General features: G+C 36.3%; 1 protein-coding gene across 2 annotated transcripts in view; it reads left to right on the top strand.

Annotated features, from left to right (window-relative positions):
• The window catches only part of KIF19 (kinesin family member 19), a 1,202,512-nt gene that overhangs the window by 1,014,604 nt on the left and 160,019 nt on the right, over window positions 1–27,889 (top strand). For both annotated transcript variants that reach the window (XM_044085136.1, XM_044085135.1), the window contains exon 13: window positions 18,723–18,993. In XM_044085136.1, coding sequence (XP_043941071.1) covers window positions 18,723–18,993 — 271 coding nt within the window. The remainder of the gene's footprint in view (window positions 1–18,722; window positions 18,994–27,889) is intronic.

Here is a 27,889-nt window from a genome sequence, read left to right as displayed (position 1 = left end):
TGTGGTTTTTGCACTTGTGTCGTCAGCATTTTTCTGAGGAAGTCATTTTGATGAAAGCGTTGAATAAAACTTTTTGTGTACGCTAAAGAAGTGTGCGGTTCTTCACCAGCCTTTATTGCACCTTGGAATCCTTGAATTTTTTTGGTTTATTTTATTTATTTAACATTTGTTTAGTGGGAAAGTTGACTTGGAACAAAGCCATTTTTCAGCGGAGGCCCTGGGAGAAATGCTCCAGATGCATGTCTTTGAATTGTGGGGGGGAAACTGGAGCAACCGGAGGAAACCCACACAAACACTCCGAGAACATGCAGACTCCACACAGAAGGCACCGCAGCAGAGAATTGAACCAGAGAACCTCTTGCTGTGAGGTTATAACGCTACCGCTGTACCACTGCACTGTCCGATATGCAAGCATGTTGGTAAGATTTCAGCTTTAGGGAGTGGGGGCGGAGAGGTGAAGAGCTGCACTAAATTAAGATTGTCCTTATATATTATTACATTTCCTTATATAGACACAGCAAAATACAGACAGCAAAATACAACAGTTCATAATGCAAACACTGCAAAATACAAACAATACCCCTAAACCCACATTAACATTATCACAAAAGAAGAAATCCCTACCTCTTTCATTTATTTACAATAAAGAATGCTAAAATAAAACAATGCAAGCAAAAAAAAGTAGTACTGACATCATTGGATCTGGTTTGTCTGAGTAGTGGTAGTGTTACAGAATGAGCAACCAATCACAAATACAGGCACCACCAAGGAGGCTGACAAGGTCTCAAATCCAAACAAAGGCTTGAAAAGAACATCTGTTTATTCAATAAATACACATAAATGCAACACTGTCCACAGCATTTTCATCAACCAAGACTTCATCAGATGTAAAAATGAGTTACAAGCTGTTAATTTCCTTTTATACCCCCAGGGTCCCTTAATTAAATAATTGTCTAATGATATGAACATGATTTAAAAACACAGTAAATTCAACTCCAAACTGGAAATAACTCAAACATAACCCCTGAAGTGTAATATATAACCTGAACAGTTAAAATTCCTATGCTGTGCTAGTAAACTAGTATATAAATATAAAAAATATGTATATATCATATAACACTTCTATAAATACATTAAAATAGTATAAATAAAATACAAATATATATTGTACCTAGAAAAATAATAAATAAATCTAAAAGTACATTGTTTAAAATACAACATTGCCATCAAGTGGTGAAAAAACTCACCACCAATTACAATTTGGCAGCTTTCATTCTGAGTATGGGGGCAATGGATATATGTTCGTTGAGCCCAAGGTCCTGTTTGCCTCTAACAACAATTGCCAATATAACTCTCTTACCTCAATCCTAGTTTCACAGTGGCCCCCCTCAGATCTTTCTCAACCTTTTCAAGAACAAAGAAACCCCATCTGGCCTATTTACATAGTAAGGTGTGTTTATAAAGTGCATTTTTATAATCTTGTGTTCTTATAGCATTAAGATGCTCGGAGATCCTTCTTTTCAATTTACATGTAGTTTTTCCAACATAAAATGCTGCTCATTGTTTGCACGTAGCCAAATAAATCACCCCCTCACTGCAGCAGTTCGAAAAACTCTTACCCTTACCAGTGTAACATCTGTCAGGGATGCACACAGATCCTTGACTTAGAATATATGGGCACTGGGCACATGTTCCTCATTTATAAGTGCCCGATCATTTTCTATGAACTGGCTTATGGTTTCTTTCCAGAAGTTCCTTCAAGTTCCTTCCTTTCTTATATGTAAACCTTAAAGGGGTTTTTAAACAGCACCTCCAACTCCGAGTAGCAACCAAACTTGTCCTAATGTTTGGAAATAATATCTCTAATATTAGGGGTATCCTTGTTGTAAAACATAACAAAATTTCCCCTGAAAGCACCTCCCCATTGAGCACCTGTAGTATGATTCCGTGTAAAATTTGTGTCCAATGAAAAACTCTGCCCAGGGCGTCTGTCCACCCTGTCACAAACTAAAATGGGACTGAATCTACCAGATCTTCCTTCCTTCACCTCTGCCATGACCTCTTCACCTTACTCCCTAGGATATTTAACACTTTCACGCTTATAATCTACATCCTTAGACATCATTCTACAACTACGAATGAATTGACACTTTAAAATACTTCTCTTCTGCTTAAAAGGATGTGAGCTAGTGAAATAGAAGTACGAGTTAGAGAAGGTGTCCTTCCTGTACACCACTGATTCAAATTCCTGCAGTTCCACATCTTTTTTTATAATAACATCCAGAAAGTTCATCTCCTGGTCAGAAATGTGGTATGTAAACCTTAAAAACCCAGTAGTTTGATTCAAATATTGCATAAAATTCCTTAAGTTTGGCTTCAGTCCCCACCCAGAAAAGACAAATGGCTAAATATTTGGATTTGAAACTAAAAAATATTTGGACCAGTACGGGTGGAATACTTAAGGACTCATGGGATTTTCTTAGAACTATCAAAAAGGAACTGTATTCGGACTCACTCATTTTTGTAACACTAGATATACAGGATCTATTCACTGTGATCCCACATAAAGTTGGTATGGAATGGTTCCAAGAGGCAATTAATAAATATGGGAACGTGGACCACAATACTTTTTTAGTGTGCACAGAATTAATGGACCTAGTTCTGGGGCATAACTTTTTGTTCTTTGAGGGTGAGTTCTTTAAACACATTCAGGGGGTAGCAATGTTGTGCCCCCATCTATGCCAACATTGTTCTCATGGTTCGGGAAGAAAAGTTTGTTTTTCACTCAGAGTATACCCAGTACTGGATTTACTATAACGGTACCTAGATGACATTTGTCTTTTCTGGGTGGGGACTTAAATTAATCTTATGGAATTTATACAATACTTGAATCAAACTACTGGTTTTTAAGGTTTACACAACATATTACCCACCAGGAGATGAGCTTTCTGGATGTTATTATAAAAAAAGATGTGGAATTGCAGGAATTTGATTCAGTGGTGTACAGGAAGGATACATTCTCTAACTCCTACTTGTATTTCACTAGCTCGCATCCTTTTAAGCAGAAGATAAGTATTTTAAATGGTCAATTCATTCATAGTTGTAGAATGATGTAATATCCTAGGGAGTTAGTTGAAGGGGTCATGGCAGAGGTGAAGGAAGGAAGATCTGGTAGATTCAGTCCCATTTTAGGTTGTGACAGGGTGGATACACACCCTGGGCAGAGTTTCAGCGGATACAAACAGGATGTGTGTGTGTGTGTGGGGGGGGGGGGGGTCTGGGAAACTAGGACTGAGGTAAGAGAGTTATATTGGCAATTGCTGTTAGAGGCAAAAAGGACCCCAGGGCACAATGAACATATATCCAGTGCCCCCATACTCAGAATGAGAGCTGCCAAATTGTAATTGGTGGTATGTTTTTTCATCACTTGATGGCAATGTTGTATTTTAAACAATGTACTTTTAGATTTATTTATTATTTTTCTGGGTACATTATATATTAGTATTTTATTTATACTATTTTAATGTATTTATAGAAGTGTTATATAACAAAGATATACATATTTTTTATATTTTTTATATTTATATACTAGTTTGCTAGTACAGCATAGGAATTATAACTGTTTAGGTTATATATTACACTTCAGGGGTTATGTTTGATTTATTTCCAGTTGAATTCACTGTCTTTTTAAATCATGTTCATATCATTAAACAATTATTTAATTAAGGGACCATGGGGGTATAAAAGGAAATTAACAGCTTGTAACTCATTTTTACATCTGATGAAGTCTTGGTTGACGAAAATGCTCTGGACAGTGTTGCGTTTATGTGTACTTATTGAATAAACAGATGTTCATTTTGAGCCTTTGTTTGGATTTCAGACTTTGTCAGCCTCCTGGTGGTGCCCATATTTGTGACTGGATGCTGGTTTGTGTTTTTTTTCAGGCACCTTACCTCATTGTTTACTTTGGTTATTGGTCTTATGGAGGTCCTGGAGTTTGGAGATAGCTCCCCAATTGGGGAAGCACAGAGAAATGATTTCCTACATGATCGATTGTCTCTGCTCGAAGGTCAGCTTACTCAACTAATTCAAATGATGTCATTATGCTCGCAAAGTGGTGCTGGTGATTTTGAGGCTGTTTTGGGTTCCCTGGACTTGGGAGGCATTTCAGGGTCTACGCCTTCTTTACCTTGTAACCAGGAAGCCACTTTCAACAACGGACAGGCCAGTAGATGTGAGGAGGATGTGATGTCATTTCAGCCAACAAATCCACCCAGGGAAGTAAGAGCCAGAGTTCTGAAGGGGAATGGAGCTATTACTAAGCCTGTTAGTGGCTATACTTTGAATGAGTTCAGCCCAGATGGTAATTTGGGATCTGGGCAACGGAATAATGCGTGCTGTGATTGTGCGTCAAGTAATGGAGGGTTTTCTGTGGAAAATGGACATACTACAATGATGATGGATGGTTGGGCCAACCTGGACTCAATGTCGAACTGGCTAATTCTACAGAGTTCTTTTTCGAACTATCCAGATACTGTTGCAGATGTTTTGGGGAATAATGTGCATGGAGGGACTGAAATAGATTTGACTTATGGTAAAAATATCAAAAAGCTCACTGAGTTCATTTCTAAGTATAAAGCTTTAGGTATTGACAACAGTTACCTGAAGGAATGCATATCCAGGGGCATTGCACCAAAAGGTGTACGTATGTATAAATTCCTGAACAATGTGGTGGAGGGCTCTATCTTTCACGAAGAATTGTTACAAATTTTTGATCATAGTGGGCATGATGTCATGAGGGCTATAATTAAGGAAAATGAAAGACAGATGCATAAGTTATATGAGGGGATTGAGAATTTGAATCACATGGTTACCAATGGCTTAATGTTTACCATAGAAGAGGAAAAAAGCAAATACCATCTGATTAAGAAACAGATGGAGGATAAATGCAGTATGATTTACAAAAGAAAGGGAGGTAAAACTGACAGGGACCTTAGGGAATATCATCATAAACGGGCCTATCCCTTCCCCAGGAATGACCCGTTCCTATGAAGAGGATTCATGGGGGAACATGGTCAAAATAGGAGTCATGATATACAGGTGCACGATACATATAATGCATGGGGGATGGAATATGGGGAGTATGATTCCAGGTCACCCAGGGGACCGGATCAAGATATTCCTGACACCTCAGATTTTCCAGAATTAAGGAGGTCAGCTAGATTGAGACAGAAAACCCTGGTTCATCATTTTCAGAGGGGTCCCCCAAACGGCAAGAGGTATTAGAAGAAATAGCCAGATTAGGGGGACATGAGATGGAGGAAGATATTATAGTAAACGGACCACGTCATATGTTGAATGACTTCAACATTTACAATTATAGTGGAGTAGAAGTCACTAGTAAACATTTTGGCCTATTCTCAAAAGGTTTTCAATTCATTCCTACAAGTAAAGGATGTATTGCGGACATACTTATTGATTTAAAAATGTTCCTGAGGAAAAAGAACTTAGAAATTTTGTTTCAGGGACACAAAAGCAGGTCTATAGCCAAAGAAGTTAAAAAGGCTATTACTACTAATCCACCCCTGCACCCACAGTTGAGAAATATTGAGGTACAAGTGGAAAGGGAGATCAGGAATAACATTGCCTCTTGGCAGAACTTTAGGCACAACCTTAGCAAGGATGAATACAATGTGATTAAATCCTTCAGGGAAAATCAGTATGTTAGGGTTATGCAACCCGATAAGGGGAGAGGGGTGGTATTTATGGACAGCATCTTGTATACGAGCAAGATGCTAGACATGTTAAATGACATGTCCAGGTATATCAGAGACTCCAGGAATGAAATTAATTTGGCATGTCGCAAAATTGATTTTGCCCTAAAGGACATGTTAGAGGATGATCTCATTAATCAGGATATTTTTAGGTATCTTCGTATGGAAAAGCCAAAAATACCTTCCATCTTTGGGATACCCGAGGTGAACAAAAACCTTGAGAATCCCCCCATGAGACCAACTGTGGCAGCCAATGGGTCCAAAACCTACCCCCTGGCTAAATATTTGGATTTGAAACTAAAATATATTTGGACCAGTGTGGGTGGAATACTTAAGGACTCGTGGGATTTTCTTAGAAGTATAAAAAAGGAACTGTATTCAGACTCATACATTTTTGTAACACTAGATATACAGGATCTATTCAATGTGATCCCACATAAAGTTATTATGGAATGGTTCCAAGATTCAATTAATAAATACGGGAACCTGGACCACAATACTTTTTTAGTGTACTAAGAATTAATGGACCTAGTTCTGGGGCATAACTTTTTGTTCTTTGAGAGTAAGTTCTTTAAACAGATTCAGGGAGTAGTGATGAGGGCATGTTGTGCCCCCACCTACGCCAACATTGTTCTCATGGTTTGGGAAGAGAAGTTTGTTTATGCCCAGTACTGGCTTTATTATAAACGGTACCTAGGTGACATTTGTCTTTTCTGGGTGTGGACTGAAGCCAAACTTATGGAATTTATACAATATTTGAATCAAACTACTGGGTTTTTAAGGTTTACACACCATATTTCCCACCAGGAGATGAACTTTCCGGATGTTATTATAAAACAAAGATGTGGAACTGCAGGAATTTGAATCAGTGGTGTACAGGAAGGACACCTTCTCTAACTCCTACTTGTATTTCACTAGCTCACATCCTTTTAAGCAGAAGAGAAGTATTTTAAATGGTCAATTCATTCGTAGTTGTAGAATGACTTCTAAGGATGTAGATTAGGAGTGTGAACGTGTTAAAGTAAGGGATATGTTCCTTGCTAGAAAATATCCTAGGGAGTAAGGTGAAGGTGTCATGGCAGAGGTGAAGGAAGGAAGATCTGGTAGATTCAGTCCCATTTTAGGTTGTGACAGGGTGGATACACACCCTGGGCAGAGTTCTTCAGCGGACACAAATTTTACACGGAATCATACTGCAGGTGCTCAAGGGGAAGGTGCTTTCAGGGGAAATTTTGTTATGTTTTACAACCAGGATACCCCTAATATTAGAGATATTATTTCCAAACATTGGGACAAGTTTGGTTGCTACTCGGAGTTGGAGGTGCTGTTTAAAACCATATAAGAAAGGAAGGAACTTGAAGGAACTTCTGGAAAGGAACCATAAGCCAGTTCATAGAAAAAGATTAGGCACTTATAAGTGAGGAACATGTGCCCAGTGCCCATATATTCTAAGTCAAGGATCTGTGTGCATCCCTGACAGATGTTACACTGGTAAGGGTAATAGTTCTTCCAGCTGTTGCAGTGAGGGGGTGATTTATTTGGCTATGTGCAAACAATGCACAGCATTTTATGTTGGAATTACTACACGTAAATTGAAAAGAAGGATCTACAAGCATCTTAATGCTATAAGAACAAAAGATTATAACAATGCACTTTATAAACACAACTTACTATGTACACAGGCCAGATAAGGTTTCTTTGTTCTTGAGAAGGTTGAGCAGGATCTAAGGGGGTGCCCCTGGGAAACTAGGATTGAGGTAAGAGAGTTATATTGGAAATTGTTGTTAGAGGCAAACAGGACCCCGGGGCTCAATGAACATATATCCATTGCCCCCATACTCAGAATGAAAGCTGCCAAATTGTAATTGGTGGTGAGTTTTTTCACCACTTGATGGCAATGTTGTATTTTAAACAATGTACTTTTAGATTCATTTTTTTTTCTAGGTACAATATATTTTAGTATTTTATTTATACTATTTTAATGTATTTAAAGAAGTGTTATATAATAAAGATATACATATTTTTTATATTTATATACTAGTTTACTAGTACAGTATAGGAATTTTAACTGTTTAGGTTATATATTACACTTCAGTGGTTATGTTTGATTTATTTTCAGTTTGAAGTTGAATTCACTGTGTTTTTAAATCATGTTCATATCATTAAACAATTATTTAATTAAAGGACCATGGGGGTATAAAAGGAAATTCACAGCTTGTAACTCATTTTTACATCTGATGAAGTCTTGGTTGATGAAAAAACTTTGGAGAGTGTTGCATTTATGTGTATTTATTGAATAAACAGCTGTTCTTTTTGAGCCTTTGTTTGGATTTGAGACTTTGTCAACCTCCTGGTAGTACCTGTATTTGTGACTGGTTGCTGGTTTGTGGTTTTTTTCAGGCATCGTGCCTCATTGTTTACTTTGGTTAGTGTTACAGAATGAGGTTTTCTAAGGTAAGATGCAGGCTTGGGGTTAGGCGCATGGTTAAGTTTATGGTTAGCATGCATAAGTAAGGTGATGTGGATGGATTACAAATGCATGCTGACCCTAATCCAAACTCTGCACCTTAACTTAGAATATCCCTTTCTGTAACACTACCACTATACACGACAGGCTCAAACTCAAATATACACACCAATAAACATGCACAGCACTAAAGCTATCCTCTTACCTAGCCCACCTAAACCTGACTTTAACCCTAACCTGCCAATACTCACACAAACACATTGCCACCCCTAATCCCAACCCACTTACATCCTGTCTACAGTCTGAGCGGTCTACTTTCTGGAGACATATATATATATATATATATATATATATATATATATATATATATATATATATATATATGTATATATATATATATATATATAGATATATATGTATGTGTGTGTGTGTGTGTGTGTGTGTGTAAGGAAATGAATTGTGTGTCAAGCGGCAAAGCAACAAATAATGAATCCTACAGTGAGTCTTCCCTCTCTTTCTGACTTTGATTTTCAGTCAGAAGAGCAGAGATTACAGGGTGATGGCTTTACTTCAGAAATTTCTTCTCATAGTAAACATTTTGATTCTGAAGAAAGTGTTGTATCGGATTTCCTTCTTGAAGATTTATCTTCTTCTGAGACTTTATCTAAGATAAAAAAGGTATTTTGGTGGGAACAGAATGAAATTCCTGTTGTACATAAATGTATTTTGATTTGTTACAGTTGGATAAACCTAATTCTGTAGCTATTCCACCTGGCCTGTGTGCTTTAGAGAATGTTTTACTCACTGCTTTTATAGGTTTGTCTAAAAGTCACCTCCCTCCCTGCAGGAAGTCTGACAGCTTATAAAGTCTACCTCAAACACATACATATTTTTTCTAACCCTAAAGCAGATCTAGCAGTGATTTCTTTATCAAAATCTGCTTTTGTTATACAGATCGCTGCTACTCCATTCTTTCTGACAGTCTTTCACAGGGAGTAATTGAATCAGTGTCTCCCTGCCAGTTGGCCAAAGTCTATTTTTCAGTGATTTATATGGTATCACAGAGGAAAGAATCCTGGTGCCCTCTGGTAGAGCTTTCCTTCCTAAATCTATTTGTCAAGATCCCAAAGTTCAAAATGCTATCACTTCAGTTTCCTTTACCTCTGCTCCCTTCACTAGCTTTCATTGTAAAGCTAGACTTAAAATATGCTTACCATTACATTTACAATAGCAAGCAATTCACATGTTTTTTTTAAGATTTTCTGGGTCTGGTATACATTATCAGTTTTATCAGTTCTCTGTTTTACCCTTTGGACTTTCGACTGCACCAAGGGGATTCTCAAAATGAGTGGCTTTAATAATTGCTTATTGCAGATTTCAGTGCATTCACATCTTTCCATATTTGGATGATTGTCTTATCTTTGAAGACTCTTTTCTCAGTTGTCTGGAGTTTTTAGCAACAGTTCAGAATCTTGTACTTAGTCTGGGTTTTCAAATCAACTTATAAAAATCTCTCATCCTTTCTCAGTGAATGCTATTCCATTATGCCTGTTAGATGTTAAAACAGTTCTTCTTCATTTTATGCAATCAAAGCCATGTATCTGCAAGGAAATTTCACAATATTTTGAGGCACATGGCATCAATGACTCTCAAACTTCCACTGGTCAAACCTCACATAAAAACAGTTCAATGGTGCCTCAAGTCACTCTGGGCTCAACATTCTATCTTTTAGGATCCCTGTTTTGGTGTTTGTAAGGAATTGAAATGTAAAGTGGGTAGACCAGATCACTCAAAATCCAGGTCTTACTTCCCCCTTCTGACTCCTCTCCAGTCTGTCACTGTAGATGAAGCTGACCTGCTGTGAGGAGCGGTTTCCAAAGGTGTGAAAGTGTAAGCTGTGTGGAACACTCATGACAGACAGAAGTACATAAATGTCAGAGGGAAGATGACAGTGATGAATGTCTTGAAAGCCTTAAATCATCTCTTGTCCCCAGGACCTCTGCAAGTTTACACAGATGACACTGCAGTAATGTGGTACATAAGTAAAGGAGGCTACAAGCTCTTACCCTTTTTGCAGACTTGTTATATTAGCCTATGAGATAGCAACACTGTTCATTTTGACTCTTCAGAGTTTGTACATTCCATCAAAGCAAAACTTAATTACAGACAAGCTAAGCAGGACCATAATAGACCTTCACAAATGGCAACTTCACCCTGGGGTCTTCCAAGAATTGATCCATTTATGAGGAGCACCTCAAGTAGTTCTAATTAATAACCAACACAACTACACCATAAAATAAAAAAGCCTGGAAAAACACAAGTAGTTGACTTAGGTTTGTCCCAACCTTTAGGACTTCATCAGAACTATGACAAATAACACAACATTCCCTTAAATACACCCACCCATTATTCAATTATTCCATTAAGACTAAAATCAACGAATAAAACATTAATAAAAAAATGCAATGAATATACAATTGCCTATACATATTAAAACAATTAAATATGTTCCATTATAGCACAGCTTAATTAATTTTGCACACTATTTTCTACCTAAAATATGCTTTAATTTTAATATGGGAGCAATGCTAACACTATCATTTATACCAGGAAAAGTCAGGGCATCTAACCTTAATTGCCATTTTAATTCACAAAAGAATAGATTATTATTTGAATTGGCTAATGATAAAAGGATACGAATTATGAAACCTGACAAAGGCAATGGTGCTGTGATTATGGACAAAAATGACCGTATTGATGCCATGTTGGCTATGTTAACAGAGGATACCTATGAAGAAAGCAGTATTAACGAAATTCACATTGCATACTTGAAATTGGACTTCTTAATAGATGATTTATTATTTCAGGGGCAAATAAATGAAACTGAACATAGTTTTTTAAGAAATGTTAACCCTATGGTTAGTAACATCTTTGGTATACCAAAATTGCATAAGGGGTTAGATAACATTAAGTTTAGGCTCATAGTGGGTGGCAAGTGGAGTAAAACATGTTTTATAAGTAAATATCTTGATTACCATTTGCAAAAAGGGCTGGCAATGTTTGAATACATCACCAAAGATTCATGGAATTTTTTGGTCAAATTGAATAATATAATTGTTACAGAGAATACTATTTTGCTTATGGTGGATGTATGCAATTTACTTTCCGTTATTCCTCATGATGTAGGACTAACTTGGTTGGAATGTCAGCTGACAAAGACAGGCCTATATGACCAGGATCAGATTAACGTGTTTGTGACCTTGGGAATCAGTATTATGTAACAATTTTTTAAACTTTGAAGGACACTTTTACAAGCAGGTTACTGGAGTGGCTATGGGGGCTGCATGTGCCCCTGTTTATGGCAACTATGTTATGTCCTTCTGGGAGCAAGAGTATGTGTTCCCCAGTAAATTTAAAAGTTATATAAAACAATATATGCGCTTCCTGGATGACATTTTTATTGTATGGGAGGGTAATGTGGAACAGCTTGAGGTATTCCTGGATTTTTATTAATAACACTGTAGAATTTTTCAAATTCACTTATGAATATAGCACTGAAAAGTTATCATATTTGCATGTAAATTTGGAGATGGACAAAAAGCAGAAGTGTTTGAAATCCGGGATTTATAGAAAGGCTACCTTTTCAAACTTCTATTTAGATTTAAGTAGTTGGCACCCTCACCATGAAAAAAGATCCATTGTCAAGGGTGTTAAATAGAAGATTTTCAGTGCTTTATACACAAAGGGTCAAATGGTGAGGACTGCAAGAATAGTAAATCATTATCAGGAGTTTATTAATGAACTGGAATTTATGATGGGGATGTTTACAAGAAGGGGATACCCTGAGGCTTTATGTACAGCTATTAAAAATGAAATCATTCATAAGCGAGAAGTGGGTGTATATAAGGCCATTTTGACTGGGGCATCAGTGGGAGTAGCCAAAGGGATTTCAGAAGCTGAAACAAGTGTAAATTGTCAAGATGGAAGGAATGAGGGGCTATATTTTGTTATTACTTTTAACCAGGATGCTGAATGGTTTATACATATAATTTGGAAAAACTGGGTTTGTTAAGATTGGATAAACATGTAGATGAAAGGATGGGGGCAGCTCCCAAAGTTGTTTTTAGGAGAGATAGATCATTCAAGGATATTCTTGAGAAGGCTTCCTATAAAAATAGGGTTAGCACTAGTCAACACTTGGGAAATTTTAAATGTGGAAGGTGTAGTACCTGTAAGTACATAATGGAAACAGGGCATCGATTCAGGGTTCAGTATTGCCACATATCCATTCAGGGACATTTTAATTGTTATAGTTAGAATGTGGTGCATTTAGCTAAGTGTGGTGAATGCCTTGCATTTTATATAAGGAAAACCTGTAGATGCCTCAAGGGAGAGTGAATGAACATTTACTGGATATTCGGCATGTTAGAACTACTAATGCCTTAGTTAGGCATATTGGGCAGTATCCTGAACATAGTTTTAGAATTTGTGTAATTCAGCAGATTAATCAAGATATCCAGGGAAGGACATTAGATGTATATTTAAACATCTGCAAATTAAAATGGCAATTAAGGTTAGAGGCTCTGACTTTTCCTGGTATAAATTATAGTGTTGGCATTGCTCCCATATTAAAATTAAAGCATATTTTAGGTAGGGAAATAGTGTGCAAAATTAATTAAGCTTTGTTATAATGGAACGTTTTTAATTGTTTTAATATGTATAGACAATTGTATATTCATTGTATTTTTTATTAATGTTTTATTCATTGATTTTAGTCTTAATGGAATAATTGAATAATGGGTGGGTGTATTTAAGGGAATGTTGTGTTATTTGTCATTGTTCTGGTGACGTCCTAAAGGTTGGGATGAAACCTAGGTCAACTACTTCAAGTAGTTCTGTTTGCCTCATCTCATAGCAGACAACTAAATAAGTTCTGCTTCAGAATTCTTGGCAGACAGGCCTGGAAGATGACAGCCTTCTCATTCCCATGGATGGGAATGTTCCTGTATGCTTTTAAACCCTTTGCATTGCTGTCCATGGTTCTTCTAAAAATTCAGGACACCATAAAATTGTGGTGCTGACTCTCTCTTTTGGCCAAGTAATCCAATGGTAATTCTACTATTCTTTTAATCTGCCCAAAGACAGATACTACAGACTTCCCCACAGACTGGATTTCTCACACAAGACAGTTAACCTGAAAACTGTTTAACTAACTGCTTTGATGATGGATTTTTGTTGTCTTTTAGCCCCCCTTTTTCTGAGGACTTGCAGCAGGTATTAAAGGAGACTAAAATCACTTAATAAAATTCATATGTGTATAAATGGAAAAATATTTTCTAGTTGGTGCCAGTCCAAGAACCAGGACCGTCTTCAATCCTGGCTGTCTCTGGTTTTTAATTATTTGTGTTTGTTACTGCCTTCTGGCCTTTCTTTCTCTTCTGTCAAGGTTCATTTTTCAGTCATTTCTGCTTGTCTGTCCTTAGATTCCCCCTTTCTAGGCATCCTTATGTTAAACAGTTTTTGAGAGGATTGATGATTATCCATCCAACAAGGGAAAGGGTGGCTTCTCCTTGTGATCATAACTTTAATACTTGAAAAACTTACTTTTTTCTTTTTGAACTAACCCGTCTGGATGAATTGAGGTTGTTATCATGGAAGAATGTTTTACTCATTGCTCTGACTTCTGTTAGGAGAATACCTGAGTTACAAGCACTTATGATGAGTCAGCCCTACATAAGTTTTCACAAGACTTTTAATCTCACTGTCTTCTTTACTGAACATAAATGTGATGATGATATGGGAAAGTGCCAGCATAGCCAGCTGGAGTTTTGTAAAGAATATGTCCTTTGAATATCAAACTGATTTATACAAGATGCTTGTGTTACAAATATATTAGAACTGTATGTCATTTGTATGTCAAACTGAGTTTGTACAGATGCTTTTGCTGAAAATGTATTTGCAAGCTTTGCTTGTGCTGAAATGTGTCAACAGTGCACCCTGCTGAAATGAAGAGAAATGTGCATGTATGTTTTGTAGCTGAATTAAATGTATATGTTTTAATCGAGGATATTGGCACAGCAGAGGTTAACTTTAAGAAAAATAAGGGAAATGTAAATGAGCTGTTAAGTCATTAAAAGGCATCACGTAGTGCTGGATAGGATCGGAGACGCGGGTTCAAATAGCTCAATGAAAAGAGGGAGGCCCCAGGCACTGCCATAAACATTTGGATATGTGTTGTGGTCATCTGTGCTAACTTCTGTCTCAGCTTCAGAAGGGAATACTGTGAGAACCTAGAGTCAGGTGACCAGATGAAGTCATTCTGCCAGCTATTTTGGAAATTATATTTTAGAAATTACAAAGAGAAATCTCAGAGTATAGAGTATTCTGTTTTGGAAGCCTGACTAAAAAGACTCCCACCCGCAGCTACTTGCCTTGTGGTAGTAAGTAACTTAACCAGGGATCAGTGATTCTTTCAGATTTAGTAAGGTAGTTTAGATATTGTTTTTCTATATTTGTCTGAGTTTTTCCATCAATGTTCTTTTCAATATTTCCTGAGGTCTGAACTCTGTGGTTTACTGTGAATCTATATTCAGTATTTTCATGATCTTTTATTATTTATTAACTCATTACAGCTGAGTGCTCCTCCAGGCATTTCTGCAGTTACCTCCTACTGTGCCTCTAGGCGTCAAATATTGTTTGTTCATATTTTCATTAATAATGCCAAAACCATGCTACATACAAGGTAGCAGAATATTTTATCTTGAAGCATACATGATGGCAAACACACTTGTACTGATATTTGACCTCTGTCAATGAATATTTGTTAGAAGTGTAAGGTGATAACTTCATTTTTTAAAGGCTCAAGCCATACCCAGTGGGAGTTAAAGATACACACTCAAAAGAGCAGTATTGGAGGGACTGAGTTAATATATTTAAAACTTTTATTGTAGCTGATCCTTGTAGAAAGTATCTAATATTTGAGAGTACTTATATTTATTTGGTGACAATGTGTAGGCCACTCCAGAAGGCTGTATTGGTCAACTACTATCATTTGTATTAGTATTAATATTACACTATAATTGGACACCTTTGTTAAGGGCCTTAGAGTAACTGATTGTGAAGGGTCCAGTGGAAGTGATAACTACATTATACTCTGGGCAGAAGGGGGCACAGCAGGTACATCTGTGCCAGCCTTTCCCAGGTGAGTGTGTGTGAAAAATCAAATCTCTCAGGGTGTGTGTGTGTATCAGCTACTTGGGGCAGAGACACAAAGAACTGGGTTTACAGAGAGGGTGCTGCAGGACCTGGCTTGGACACTCAGCTGAGGACCTAACCCTACAGCTGTACCATTGGGGCATCTTATTGGAAACCTGGAGGGTGACAGATATAGTGACATCCAGACCCCAACTGAGTGTGTTCCCTGTGTGCTCTTAAAGGAAGTTGTACTTGATACAGATAGGTCAGCATCTGGAAATATTGAGTGTATCCATTTGCACTCCAAGTGCACATCCCTCTCCAGTGTCAGTGGTGAGGATTCAGGCTCCTTGATTACTGGCTCAGCATAAGGACGGCACATATCAGTGGCCATCACACATTGGTAGCAATGGTTGGAATCACACCAAGAACAAGGAAGAAAAGATTGTTCACACTGTGGATGTCCACAGACAGCTCAGATACTACCTAGACAAAAGTCAAACCTTCAGCAAAGCCGATCAGCTGTTTGAGGAAAGAAGAAAAGGCAAACATATCAAAGCAGACTATTTACAGATGGTTTATCTCATGCTACTGCCTTTTGTTATACTTACTATAGTAAAGCACTTTCAGGCAGGATTGGGGCCCATTCCACTAGGACTTTGGCTTGTTAGGTAGGTCTCTGTAAAAGACAGACTCTAGAAGAATTCTGCAGGCAGCAATGTGGTCTTTTTTACATACTTTTACAATGCACTAGAAAATGGATTCCTTTTCTAGGTCCATATCAGACTTCTCTAGGACATTTTTCCAGGAACATCTGGTTTCTTAGTTTATTTTCTTCTCCCTTCTTAGTTTCTAAGTTATGGGAATCTACCCAAATAGCTTAGGCTATTACTATAACAAATTAATGTTGAACATAATATAGTTGTGTAAGTAAACATAACATAATAGTAGATTTTCTAATAGATTGCTGTTGCTGTAGCTGCCTCTCCCTCCAGCCCTCCTTCATCTGGGTGTTTTCCTTTTGTATTGACAGTGTGTGGATGTGCGTACCCGTGTGTATATAGCTAACCTTTTAGTATGTTTCATACCATTGATCTTTTTCAGGGCCCTCACCTCCCTTTACTAGGCAATAAAGCTCAGATTATATAGCCACTCTGTCTTTTTATGTGAAACTCAGACAAAAGTGCTAATTGAATATTACATTTGAATAAAGGATCACATTAAGGAATAAATGCTTGTGCATCTGACTGGATTTATTTTTGTGTTTACTCTCACTTGGATTCTTAAGAACTTTCATCTGCTTTTCCTTTATGTGTGTATATATATATATATATATATATATATATATATATATATATATATATATATATAGAGATATATATACACACACACACACACACACACACACACACACACACACACACACACACACACACACATACACACACACACACACACACCATGAGCTTTTTGTAATTTAATGACTTGCTCAGTCACACAGAATGGAAGCAGGACACTGAGGAAATCAAAACCAGCACTTACTTCTTAGCCTTACCCCCAGTGTGCTACACAGCTAGACCCAGCCAGTGATTTTTATCATACTAGAACATTATGAATGGACATTACAACCAGAACTAGATCCATCCCATGTCCGTCACTGAGGAAAATGGGTGGGAGGTGGACATAAAAGCAAAAAAAGGGACGTGTTGACCAAGAATCCTAAAACACTGAACAGCAGTATTATAAAGACAAAAAACAGTCACTGAAAAAGTTGTGTATTTACAGTAATAATAACGGGCTAAGCAGTGCTTACTGAGGCATGCAAATTAACAATCAAAATTCCATTTTTTAAAAAGAATCAGTCAGTCATATAAAAGTGTACTTATATATGTAACTCTGAGAACTGGCCATAAATAAGGAAAAAGAACAGAGTCACTGAGCATCCACTGTATTTCGATTATTTCTGAGAAGTAGTTGCAATCTAATAAAGTAAAATAAAACAAAAGCATACATGTGATACAACTAATGCATTATAGCAAAGTACCTGTAGGGACCAGCTGGTCTGGTTAGATGAATCAACCACTTGATAAAAATACTGCTTAATAAACATGACTTTGATTGTGAGTATGCTTCATTAATGTACTAAAAAATTATTTTATCCTTAAAGTATTATACATCAAAATTAAGCAAATATTTTAGAAGGTGGAAAAAATTTCACCTAAAAATCACAGTACAGTAAGCCAATGATTAATCATTTTGAACACACAGTATGCATCTTACTGATATAGTAGAAATGCTCAGCGGAAGTGCTAAAATCCTGGGGACAGATAAAAGTGCACTTGTCCTGGAGCTGCATAACTTTTGCTCTTGCCTTCAACAGGCAGCCATTGAGAAGCAGGACCTAGCTGCTAGCATCCTGATGTCAGCCATTGAGAAGCAGGACCTAGCTGCTAGCATCCTGATGTCTTGCTCAAGCTGTTTGATTCCTGCAGCAGCCTGGCACTTATTTAAAACTGGGTCACCAAGGCTACAGTGAAGCTTATATCCATGTGTATCACAAAGTTAGCAAACATTACAGCTCAAACTGCGAATTTAGCTAAAAAAGCTGCATGATTTCATACCATATAGCACTATTAATAAAAACTGTTAGTGCATCTACAGGGTAGTGACACAAAATATTCCTATATGCTGATGCTAGTAATTGTGCTTTACACTTTCAACATTCAGAGAATTGGTAGAACACCTAGCCTGAATGGTAGAAAATTATTTATAAAGCAGCACTTGACATACATTCTCTCTATTGCAACTACATAAAGGATCTCATTTGTTGAATTCCACTCTGGGATAAAGACAATGTATCCATCTGTGCCATCACAATGTAGGTTCACTTAGGGGAATAGAATTAAGTAGATGATGGGCAGATTTGTTACCAGGACATTACTTGCAGTTATTTTTCTTACTGATATCAGATGTGCAAAAACATAATTACCACTCCATCAATGCCTATTTCCATTCTGCCAGAACAATATCTTATTCACGATGGCATTTTTTTTCACAGAACATGGACAAGAGGTGATGCTACAAAAGCTAGTAATACTTTAAACTGATCTGTGAAATTGATCTCATAATACAGTAGTAGTAAGTGGGGAAATAAAATAAATTAAAGCTGAACTGTGACTAAGTATGTCATTTTCTGGAGGCTTCCCATATATAGTAATACATATTTAAGCCATTCTGCTTCATGGTGCTTTATTTTGTTTTTCTTTGTGTTTTAACACCTCATTTAGGTTGAGCTGGAGAAGAAGTTCAGAGAAATTCGCCAGCAGGCACAACAGTTAGAAGAGGTTTTGCCAAAGCGAATCAACAGTGAAGAACAGCAGGAGGTGTTGAGTTTGCTTTGCAAGGTGCATGAGCTGGAGATTGAGAATACAGAAATGCAGTCCAATGCACTGCTTAAGGACAATGTGATCAGACAGAAAAACTATGTGGTGCAGCGATATGAACAGCATCGTTATCTCTGTGATGAGATCATACAGCAGCAAAGGAAGATTATCAAAGGTATGTCAAACATTCACATCATTACCTCATTCTGTAGCTTTACTGTACCTCCCCTTGTCATGCATGGTATTTTAAAGGAATATTTTATGAAACATGATGTTTGGGCACTCACTTTTTGTACCACCCACACACTGAATGCTAACCAATATATGTATATTATATTTTCCCTTGTCTGCTGTTAAGGGTACATTTTAGTTAAGGGTGTTAAAAAAAACCCCATCAATTCAGGAGAACAGCAGTGAAGAACTCATGGAAAAAGTGTGTCAACATTTTATGTGTCGGTATTTTTCAACACTATTTTGTTTTTCACGTTTTCTAAATGTCATTCACTTTGAAGATGAAATTTAAGAGTAGAAGCTATAAAGAATGTGATATATATATGTTTTTATTACTTGGGCATAATATAACATATCTCTAGTACCATATGCAGAGGTTGGATGAGCATAAGCCACACCTCCTATTATTTTAATCAGTTCTGCACTGTAAGGGGAAAATTGATTATTTGTATTTATAACTGTTGTTCATTCATTTAATGTTGGTAAGTGTCTAGTTTTCTGTCACAATATGACCTTTCAATACCTGTTCTGAAGTTTAGTTTTGTTGTCCTATATAAAAGTGACTTGTACTTTGTCGAATGCATATGTTGTCCACAATGTATAGTGGTAGTACTTTAAAATCAAACATTTCAGTTGTCAGCATTAGGAGACTTTGAACATCATCTTGTTGACTGTTTTGTAGTGAGTGATCTGTACTTACATGTAGGTAAGAAGGACTTTACCTGCTAGGGTTAGATTAAGAATTAGGTAAGGGGATAAAATGAGTGTTGTGTGTCTGTGAATGTTTTTGATTGAGTCTGAGTGTTTTTGTGTTAGTTTTACAGTAAGGGCTAAGTAAGGTGATAGGTTTAGCATTGTGCATGTGTGGTGGCACATATGTAGAGAGAGAGAGAGAGAGTGTGTGTGTGTGTGTGTGTGTGTGTGTGTGTGTGTGTGTGTGTGTGCGTGTGTGTGTGTGTGTGTGCGTGTGTGTGTGTGTGTGTGTGTGTGTCAATGTCTGTGTCTTGTGTAGTGCTGCTCTGAGAGAAAAGGACTTTTTGTTTTTTGTACTGTAATGTTTAGAGTTGGGGTTAGGGGCTTTGAAAATCTTAAGACTAGGGATAGCACAGTGCACTACTTTGGCTATTCATTCATTAGTTCATTCATTCATTCATTCATTTAGTTGATCATAATCAGATAACCTGTCTGACATCTGAGGTGATCACAGTCAATAAAGAGACCCTAATTAGTGGGCCTGTCTATATTACATTGCTGGGGGGGGGGGGCTAATGGGCTGTTATTTGTGTACCCTACAGCAGTGACATGAAATATATTACATTGGACATATTTGTTTAATTAATGAATTAATTGATTAATTACTTTAATAATTTGTTTATATGGCAGAAAAGCAAACATGGGTAAGTTGAGGCATGCGTAGCTAATATTACTTGAAGATGGAGAAATATTTATTCAGATAAAAAAATATTATAGTCAACATAAAATTAAACAGAAATACATAACATATGTAGTGTCAAAATATTTAAGAAAAATGACATCAGTTTTATCAGTGTGTTTGCAATCACCAAGAGGTAGCTTTTTTATTTCTAATATCAAACTATATTTATTCATTGGATTGCATAAAAAGCTTTGTAAACCAAATTCGAAACTAGCTCTTTTTCAGAAAGAGATAAAGCCCAGATTTTAATCCAAATATCCCAGGTTCAGTTAGTAGGTCTGGTGCTGGAGAAACTGGTGAGGGAAGGGAGGAAGTGATTGAGTAATGTCTGCTTTCTTCTCTCAGGGAGAAAGGTGGGTTATTCATGCTTGGGATGCACAGTTCTTGGCAGTATCATTAGCAGGAGGCAGAGCAGAGGTCACACAGAGGCACTTGCTTGGAGGGTGGGAGGGCAGGAGTATGAGAATACTACTCAACCGTCTAGAATTTTGCAGAATGTATAGATTTTTGCCACATATTTTTGAACTGTTCCTGATAAAGTTTGTGGTTTCTGTCAATTCATGGAGGATTTAAGTCTTTAAATAATGGCATACATTTGGGTTTCAGACTTTATACCCTTCAGAGAATGCATAGTAATGCAATATCAGTTTTTTTACCCACTTTCTAAATTTATAAGAACAATATTTAAAACATGTCCTTGAGTTTATCCCCCCACCATTATTTTTGGCTTTGTCCAGCATTTACGGATGTAGGTAACACCTCATTACTACATTCCAATACACACACAACCTTTAAGCACCTACAGGCATGAGAATGGAAAGCACATAACACCAGAACCCCCTGTGATACCATAAAGCCCTTAAGACCACTCTCCAGGAACCACAATAATACCTCAGTGTATATACCACAATTCAAACACTACATTTTCATGTGAACATCTTTCACCAAGTTCACATTCTATCTGTTAGAAAGACGGTCCAAAAATTAGATATTAAAGAGCATTCAAAAAGCAGATTAACAACAGTTTCTTCCTGATATATACATGCATGCAAGCTGCATTTCTTTATGTCATGCTAGTTTTATTTGAATAGCTTATGCTGTAATACTTTCATGAAAAATAATTCCGTATCCCACATATAACTGGAAAATGGACCTCACCTCATGTATCATTTCTCTGTACTTATTCTTAGCTCCCCAAATTTCTCAGTACATGGAATCAGTAACTGAAAAAAAATCCTTTGACATTCTTTCAAAAAGCAGCACCCTAGCATCTCTCTTCCCGCACATTTACATTCCATATCATAACCTTCACTACTATACACAAACCATGTTTAAAAAAAATAGCATCCCATCATCTTCTGTCTATGCAGTGACTTATTAAATTCTTGTTGCACCTCGGCCAACTTGCTAACTGATTTACTAATAAAAATAAAAATGAAAAACACCATTTGTGTTCACCAGACACAGATAGCTGTCATTCACTGAACTAATGTACATATTTTCCCTGCTTCATTTGGTTTAATTTCAAACCACACAATGTCATAAAGAAGTCACAATATCCACACTTCCAATGTGATGGACATAAAAGACAACTTGCTAAGTACAAATAAGTATGAACTAAATAAGTTTTAATGCAAGAAAAATTCTCCTCCTTAGCCTAATCCTTTGCTTAGCCCACTGTTGAACTATACTTTCAGCCAGTGTTATCTTAATTTCCTAATTTATTTATTTATTTTTGTCTTTTCGGCTTTTCCCAGTTAGGGGTCGCCACAGCAGAACTCCGGTCCGCTAATGACTGGCAGTAGATTTTTATGGTGTCAAGTTGCCAGCCCGACGCCCAACCTTCAGCGAAGCCACGCCCATTCACTCATGTCTTTCAAACGCCACTCGACCGCGGGGAGGACATGCAGACTCCACACAGAAGGCACTCCAGTGAATCAAACAAGAGAACCTCTTGCTGTGAAGCAACAATGCTACTGCTGCACCTTATGTTACTGAAATCCTCCAGACCTAAAACATTCACAGAATTCTCTTATGTTGGAAATCAATCCCTTCTAAAAAACAATCCTTCAGCTTAACCCACTTACACACAAACCTTAACTCTTCTCTTTTCTTATCCTAGCATCTGCCCTTCTTTCCCCTTCATTATATATTTGCTGCATATTACATACATACATACAAACATACAAATATTTCAAGCATGGGCAATAATGCCCTTCATGCCTCCCAATATATCAAAATAGTTGTTCCCATAATAAGTGTCCAGGCTTATCTTATCTAAACTTGTGCTTGCTTTAATGTAATTTAGTAGTGTATTCCATTGTCAGCTGCTTTCTCAGAGAACCAGTTAGTGCACATGTCATACCTATAGAATTTTTAAATAGATTGATGATTCTCCACTACTCTTAGATAACCCCAAACATTCCCAGAAGCAGTTGTCTTGAAATGCCCTTTATATCTATATAAGGTTTCCTCTTAAATATCTATATGAGACACTGTACAAGTTCACATATTTTAGTCTTTCATAATAACTTAAATTTTCACATCAGTGGATGCCCTTGATATATTTCCACTGTACTCTTTTCAGTTTACTCTTGATTGTTTTCCTTTAAGATTTCCATATTGTTATTGAATATTCAAGTTTGGGTCTAATGTAACTAACAAACAATGACATAATAATTTCTGATTCCCAAGACATTGTAATATAAATTGTTTTATACAACCTACAGTTCTATAAAGTTCATTAATCAGTTGGTTGATATGATTAGAAAATTCAAAAGTTGGATCTACCCATATACCCAGGTGCTTAAATTAATTTGCAGTTTCAATCACTGTGTGCTGTATTAGGTATCACATTTCATTTTATGTCTCCCAAATCTCATATGCTTAGCTTTTGATATATTTATCAGAATATTATTCTCATGTGTCCAAATAGTCAATTTAGTCAAGTTCTTTTGCAGGCATTTCTTATACTTAGCACACATAATAAGTTCACCCATTTTCAAGCCATCTGCAAGCAGAATGTGGTACACCTCAGATGAAAAAAATGATCTGAAAGGTACAGTCTAAACAAGTATGGACCTAGGACAGAGCCTTAAGGGACACTATGACTGCAACCTTGAATTTCATCTGTCCAATTGCTGTCTGATACTTGCCATGTCCTATTTGTAAGTCATGCAGCTATTTGTCTTATCAAGAGTACATTAATACCTAGTTTTTCTAGGTTTTGATGTATATAGCCCTATTAAGTATTGAAGTTAAATCTATATAAATTACACCACAGCTCAATTTTTAATTCATAGCTGTTATTATATTGTTATAGGACATCATGTTACAGGTGGTAATAGATCTATTTTTAACATATGCATGCTGATTGCTTCAAGTCCCAACCTTCCCAATTCTGACAGTAATTTATCCAATATAGCTGTCTCCGTTATTCTTCCATAACATGAAAGTAACCTTAAGGGGCTGTATGACTCTGGGTCTGTCCTACCTCCCTTTCCCTTAAAAGACAGGTTTAACAAGTGAATGCCTCCAGTCTTGAGGAATCTCTCCATATTTATTTGACCTAGTAAAAAAAAACAGATATAATGATACTGTAAGTTCATGCCAAAGTGATCTCAGGTCATTATTACTAATTCTGTTTCCTCCCTGTGCTTTCTACGGATTCAGTTTACGTAGATTTTTTTCAATATAATGTAATTTTATTTCAGTATCTGAGGTTACCTGGATGCCACTAGGAAAATTCATCATCCCCTTTGAGGAGCCAAACTCTTTTGCATAAGATATTGTAAATGTATCTATAATCTGCTGTGTTTGAGATTAAATTTTAGAATCTGCATACAATTTTTCAGTTTGTGTGTCTTTACTCCTACCACATCTTATACATCTTTGAAATGGCTTACTATTATGCTCAATATCTTTACATACATTTTCTTCATAATTTTCTTGAAATTGTGGCAAACTGTTTTTAGTTTCTCTGGCCATTTTGTTTATTTCAATTCTCAAAGTCATAGTTCAACCTGTTTATGATTTCTTATATTTTGTGTCTCTCACCTCATTCAAGTATCTTGTTCTTATGGAAATTTATCCTCCTGATGTTGTGTGTGTAGATACTGATGTTAAATATATGATTTTTGCATTCAAACAATTTCTGTTTCAAAACTTTCCACATTCCTTTTATAGTTTTTCCAGTAAATGCATTACTCCAATTAGTTTTGCATAGTGACTGTTTTGCTTCCATATCATTTGTTATTAATCTTCTGAGCATTGGTTTAGATTTCATTTTGGCAGAATTATACCTTTATAACCCCATGATCACTGCACATCAATGATGATAAAATTTGACATGAAGTAAGAGTAATTTATTTAGGAGCACAACAATGTCTAGTATGCTCTGTTCCTTGGTAGGCTTTTTTTTTTCAATCTGAAGCAATTTTTTTCCTGAACATGGGTTGTAAATAATTTTTTTACTAATGTTGTTGAATCAATATTATTCCAGTCTGTTTCTGGTAAATTTAAGTCTTCATCCACTAGTATTCTTCCCTCTTGTGTTTCATGAAAGCAATGCATGAATTCCTCTAGGTCATCAGCATTTGACTTTGGTGGTCTATATACTCTAACAGTTGTTTTATGTTCCAGGGTAGTCTTTATTGCCACAGTTACACAATCTACAGTATTGGTGTTGTCATTGAAAGTGTAATCATTACTGGCCTTATAACAATTTTTTAATCCCTATCATAACACCTTCATCTGGTTTTGTTAGAATGTTTGTTATAGAAAAGAAACATTTATACTCTTTCACATCCTTAAAGAACTTGTTTATAATCATTGTTCCTTAACAATGTTCACAAAAAATAACATCAATCTTATAGGAATGTAGCAAATTTTCCAATAAAAAAACTTTATTATTAATGCTTCTAGCATTAACAACCATCAGAGATACATAAAATGTTACTATCTGTGAAATGTTAAATGTTTTACCTGGCAAAATCCTTACTTGTGTTTGTCAAATACTGAAAAATACTACTGCAAAAATTCTCTTCCCTGATCTTGACAGTGTACGTCATCCTAAAAACATGTGTCCCCAAAATTAGACCTGGATGATCTACACATTTCCATTTTTTTAAAATGGGATGCTTTTCTCATAGTATCTAAACAAAAATATTTTCATTCATGGTGACCCGAGTCTCCTTTCTATATGTGATTTGTGAAAAAATATATCCTAACACCTGTAAAGGTTATACCATCTAAGTTCCCTACTAACAGTCTTAGAGACCTTGTAGATGAGATCATTTGTATCAGCGTGAATAAAAAAACAGATCCATGCTTTTTTACTTTAAGATGGTGTAAGGCATTCTTCAAATCCTCTGTTTTTGCCCCTGAAAAGCATAACATTATTTGATGTTCATTATCTTCTTTGAAAATCCAAGTATCATCTCCTCTAAAAGTTGAATCTTCAATTACCAGAGTATTTTTTCTGGCCAAATCTGAAGAATCTTCAACTTCTAATTCAATAATACCTGCTATATCAGTTGTTAGAAGGACATAATCTTCATCACCATTAGTCCTATTAATCCCACTGTTTTCATTGCTTAGTAAATTTTCAAGCATACATTTCTCATCCAGCTGGCTTTGTACATCAGTAGCTAGAGCCTTGTTGTCATCTGTCTTTCCCCTCATTTTTTCTTACCGTAATGCCTTACAATCCTTTGATGTTCAGTTTTGATTTCTTCCTTTTTCACTTGCCCCTTTTTTTCTGCCTTTTCTATATGAGAAATGATGCATTTTTCTGTAGACTGAAAGTTTTTGTGTAGAAAAATGTTATCATTATCATTCCCTGTAATCTGTGAGTTACATAACAAAGCGATGTGCCTTTCAGCATGTATTCTCTTTGCCTTACAGACATCAATCAGTTTCTTTTTCTTCCTTGTTATTTGTTGTGTTCTTCCTCCTTTCTTTCTTTTTTATGTTCTCATATATGTTCTGAATCCACAGATTGTTGAATACTTTTAGCCAGAATCCCAAAGTTGTCTGTGGTATTATCTTGCTTAGTAGGGGATGAGTGATCTTAACTGTCAGTACACTCTTCCTTTCGTAAATATGTTCTAATGTTCTTTGCCTAACATTATTTATCTAATCAGCCCAGTCATTAATATACGTAACAACAGTTCTCCAAGCTGTTCCAATTGCACAAGTGCAATCATCATCAGACAGTCTAGATTTACTACTAATCTTCTTCTTCTTCTTTCGGCTTTTCCCGGTTAGGGGTCGCCGCAGCGGAACACCTGTCCACTCATGATTGGCAGCAAATCATCCAACTTTTAACATGAGGAACACAGCTCACCAGTGTTATCAAGTTTTACCTTTAAATATATATAGCATTTAGTACACTGTAAAGATACTTGTGCTTTCGCAAATCAGTAATGGCATACTCATTTAAGGGATCCATATTCAGCTGCAAATGAGTAAAGAATTCTAAAAGAAAAGAATTGTCAAAATCTGTTACAACAGAATTCACAGAATAAAATAAGCAACTAAATATTAAGTTAAGTAGAATAAAGTCATTGCTCTGACTGAACCATTTGTGAAGGTCACATAAAAGCTGGAATTCCTTTACCTCACACTTCTGCTCACTATTGCTCTAAGTCACACCTTGTTTTAACAAGAAAGATCAATAAATACAAACCAACACTCCGATTAATTTCTTTTGCACAAGCTATTCCTCTCTTCCCACAAACAGTGAAAACAGTGGTAAAAATAAAATATAAATAAAAATAAAACTTCTCTTACCAGGCAACTGCGCAATCCCAAAACAACATATGATTGTTTAGATAAGCTCTGGATCATTGTTGACTCTTACATGGCATGCTCTTGATATCCAGTACAATCAGACCATTCCCATCCATATTCCTTCTTGAAGAATTAATCAATCTACCCACATGTGCTTCATACAAAAGCAAATGTGAAGTATGTTCCTCAGGATTACCCCTATTTAAATTGGGAAACCTACCTCCTGCTCTCCTCCTGTTCCTTCTCTACATACATCTTAAGTCAACTAACATACTTCTTATGCATCCCTAATTCATCTTCAGTCCTGTATAACCTCTAGAAAAACTTACACTCCACCAAAAGAATCTTTAGACCCTGACTCCAGAAAGGAAGTCTGTACTACAAAACAATGAAGAATCAGTTTAAAACGATAGGATTTATTCACCTTAATATTCAGTTGAACAGCACTTTTAAGCACAAAAAGTTTAAATTCTCTGTGCTTTTTGTCTCAAACCAACTTAAAGCAGGACATCATCAGAAAGAATCATAGTACTTTTGAACATGTTCTTAAGTATTAAAACTTTGCTTACATCATAATTGATTAATCAAACAGGCAAATAGCTAAAATTCAAAT

This window comes from Protopterus annectens, chromosome 10.part0 (assembly GCF_019279795.1).
Source record: "Protopterus annectens isolate FY-2018-M chromosome 10.part0, PAN1.0, whole genome shotgun sequence".
In the NCBI taxonomy this organism is placed as follows: Eukaryota; Metazoa; Chordata; order Ceratodontiformes; family Protopteridae; genus Protopterus; species Protopterus annectens.
This window is presented reverse-complemented; position numbering and strand designations above follow the sequence as displayed.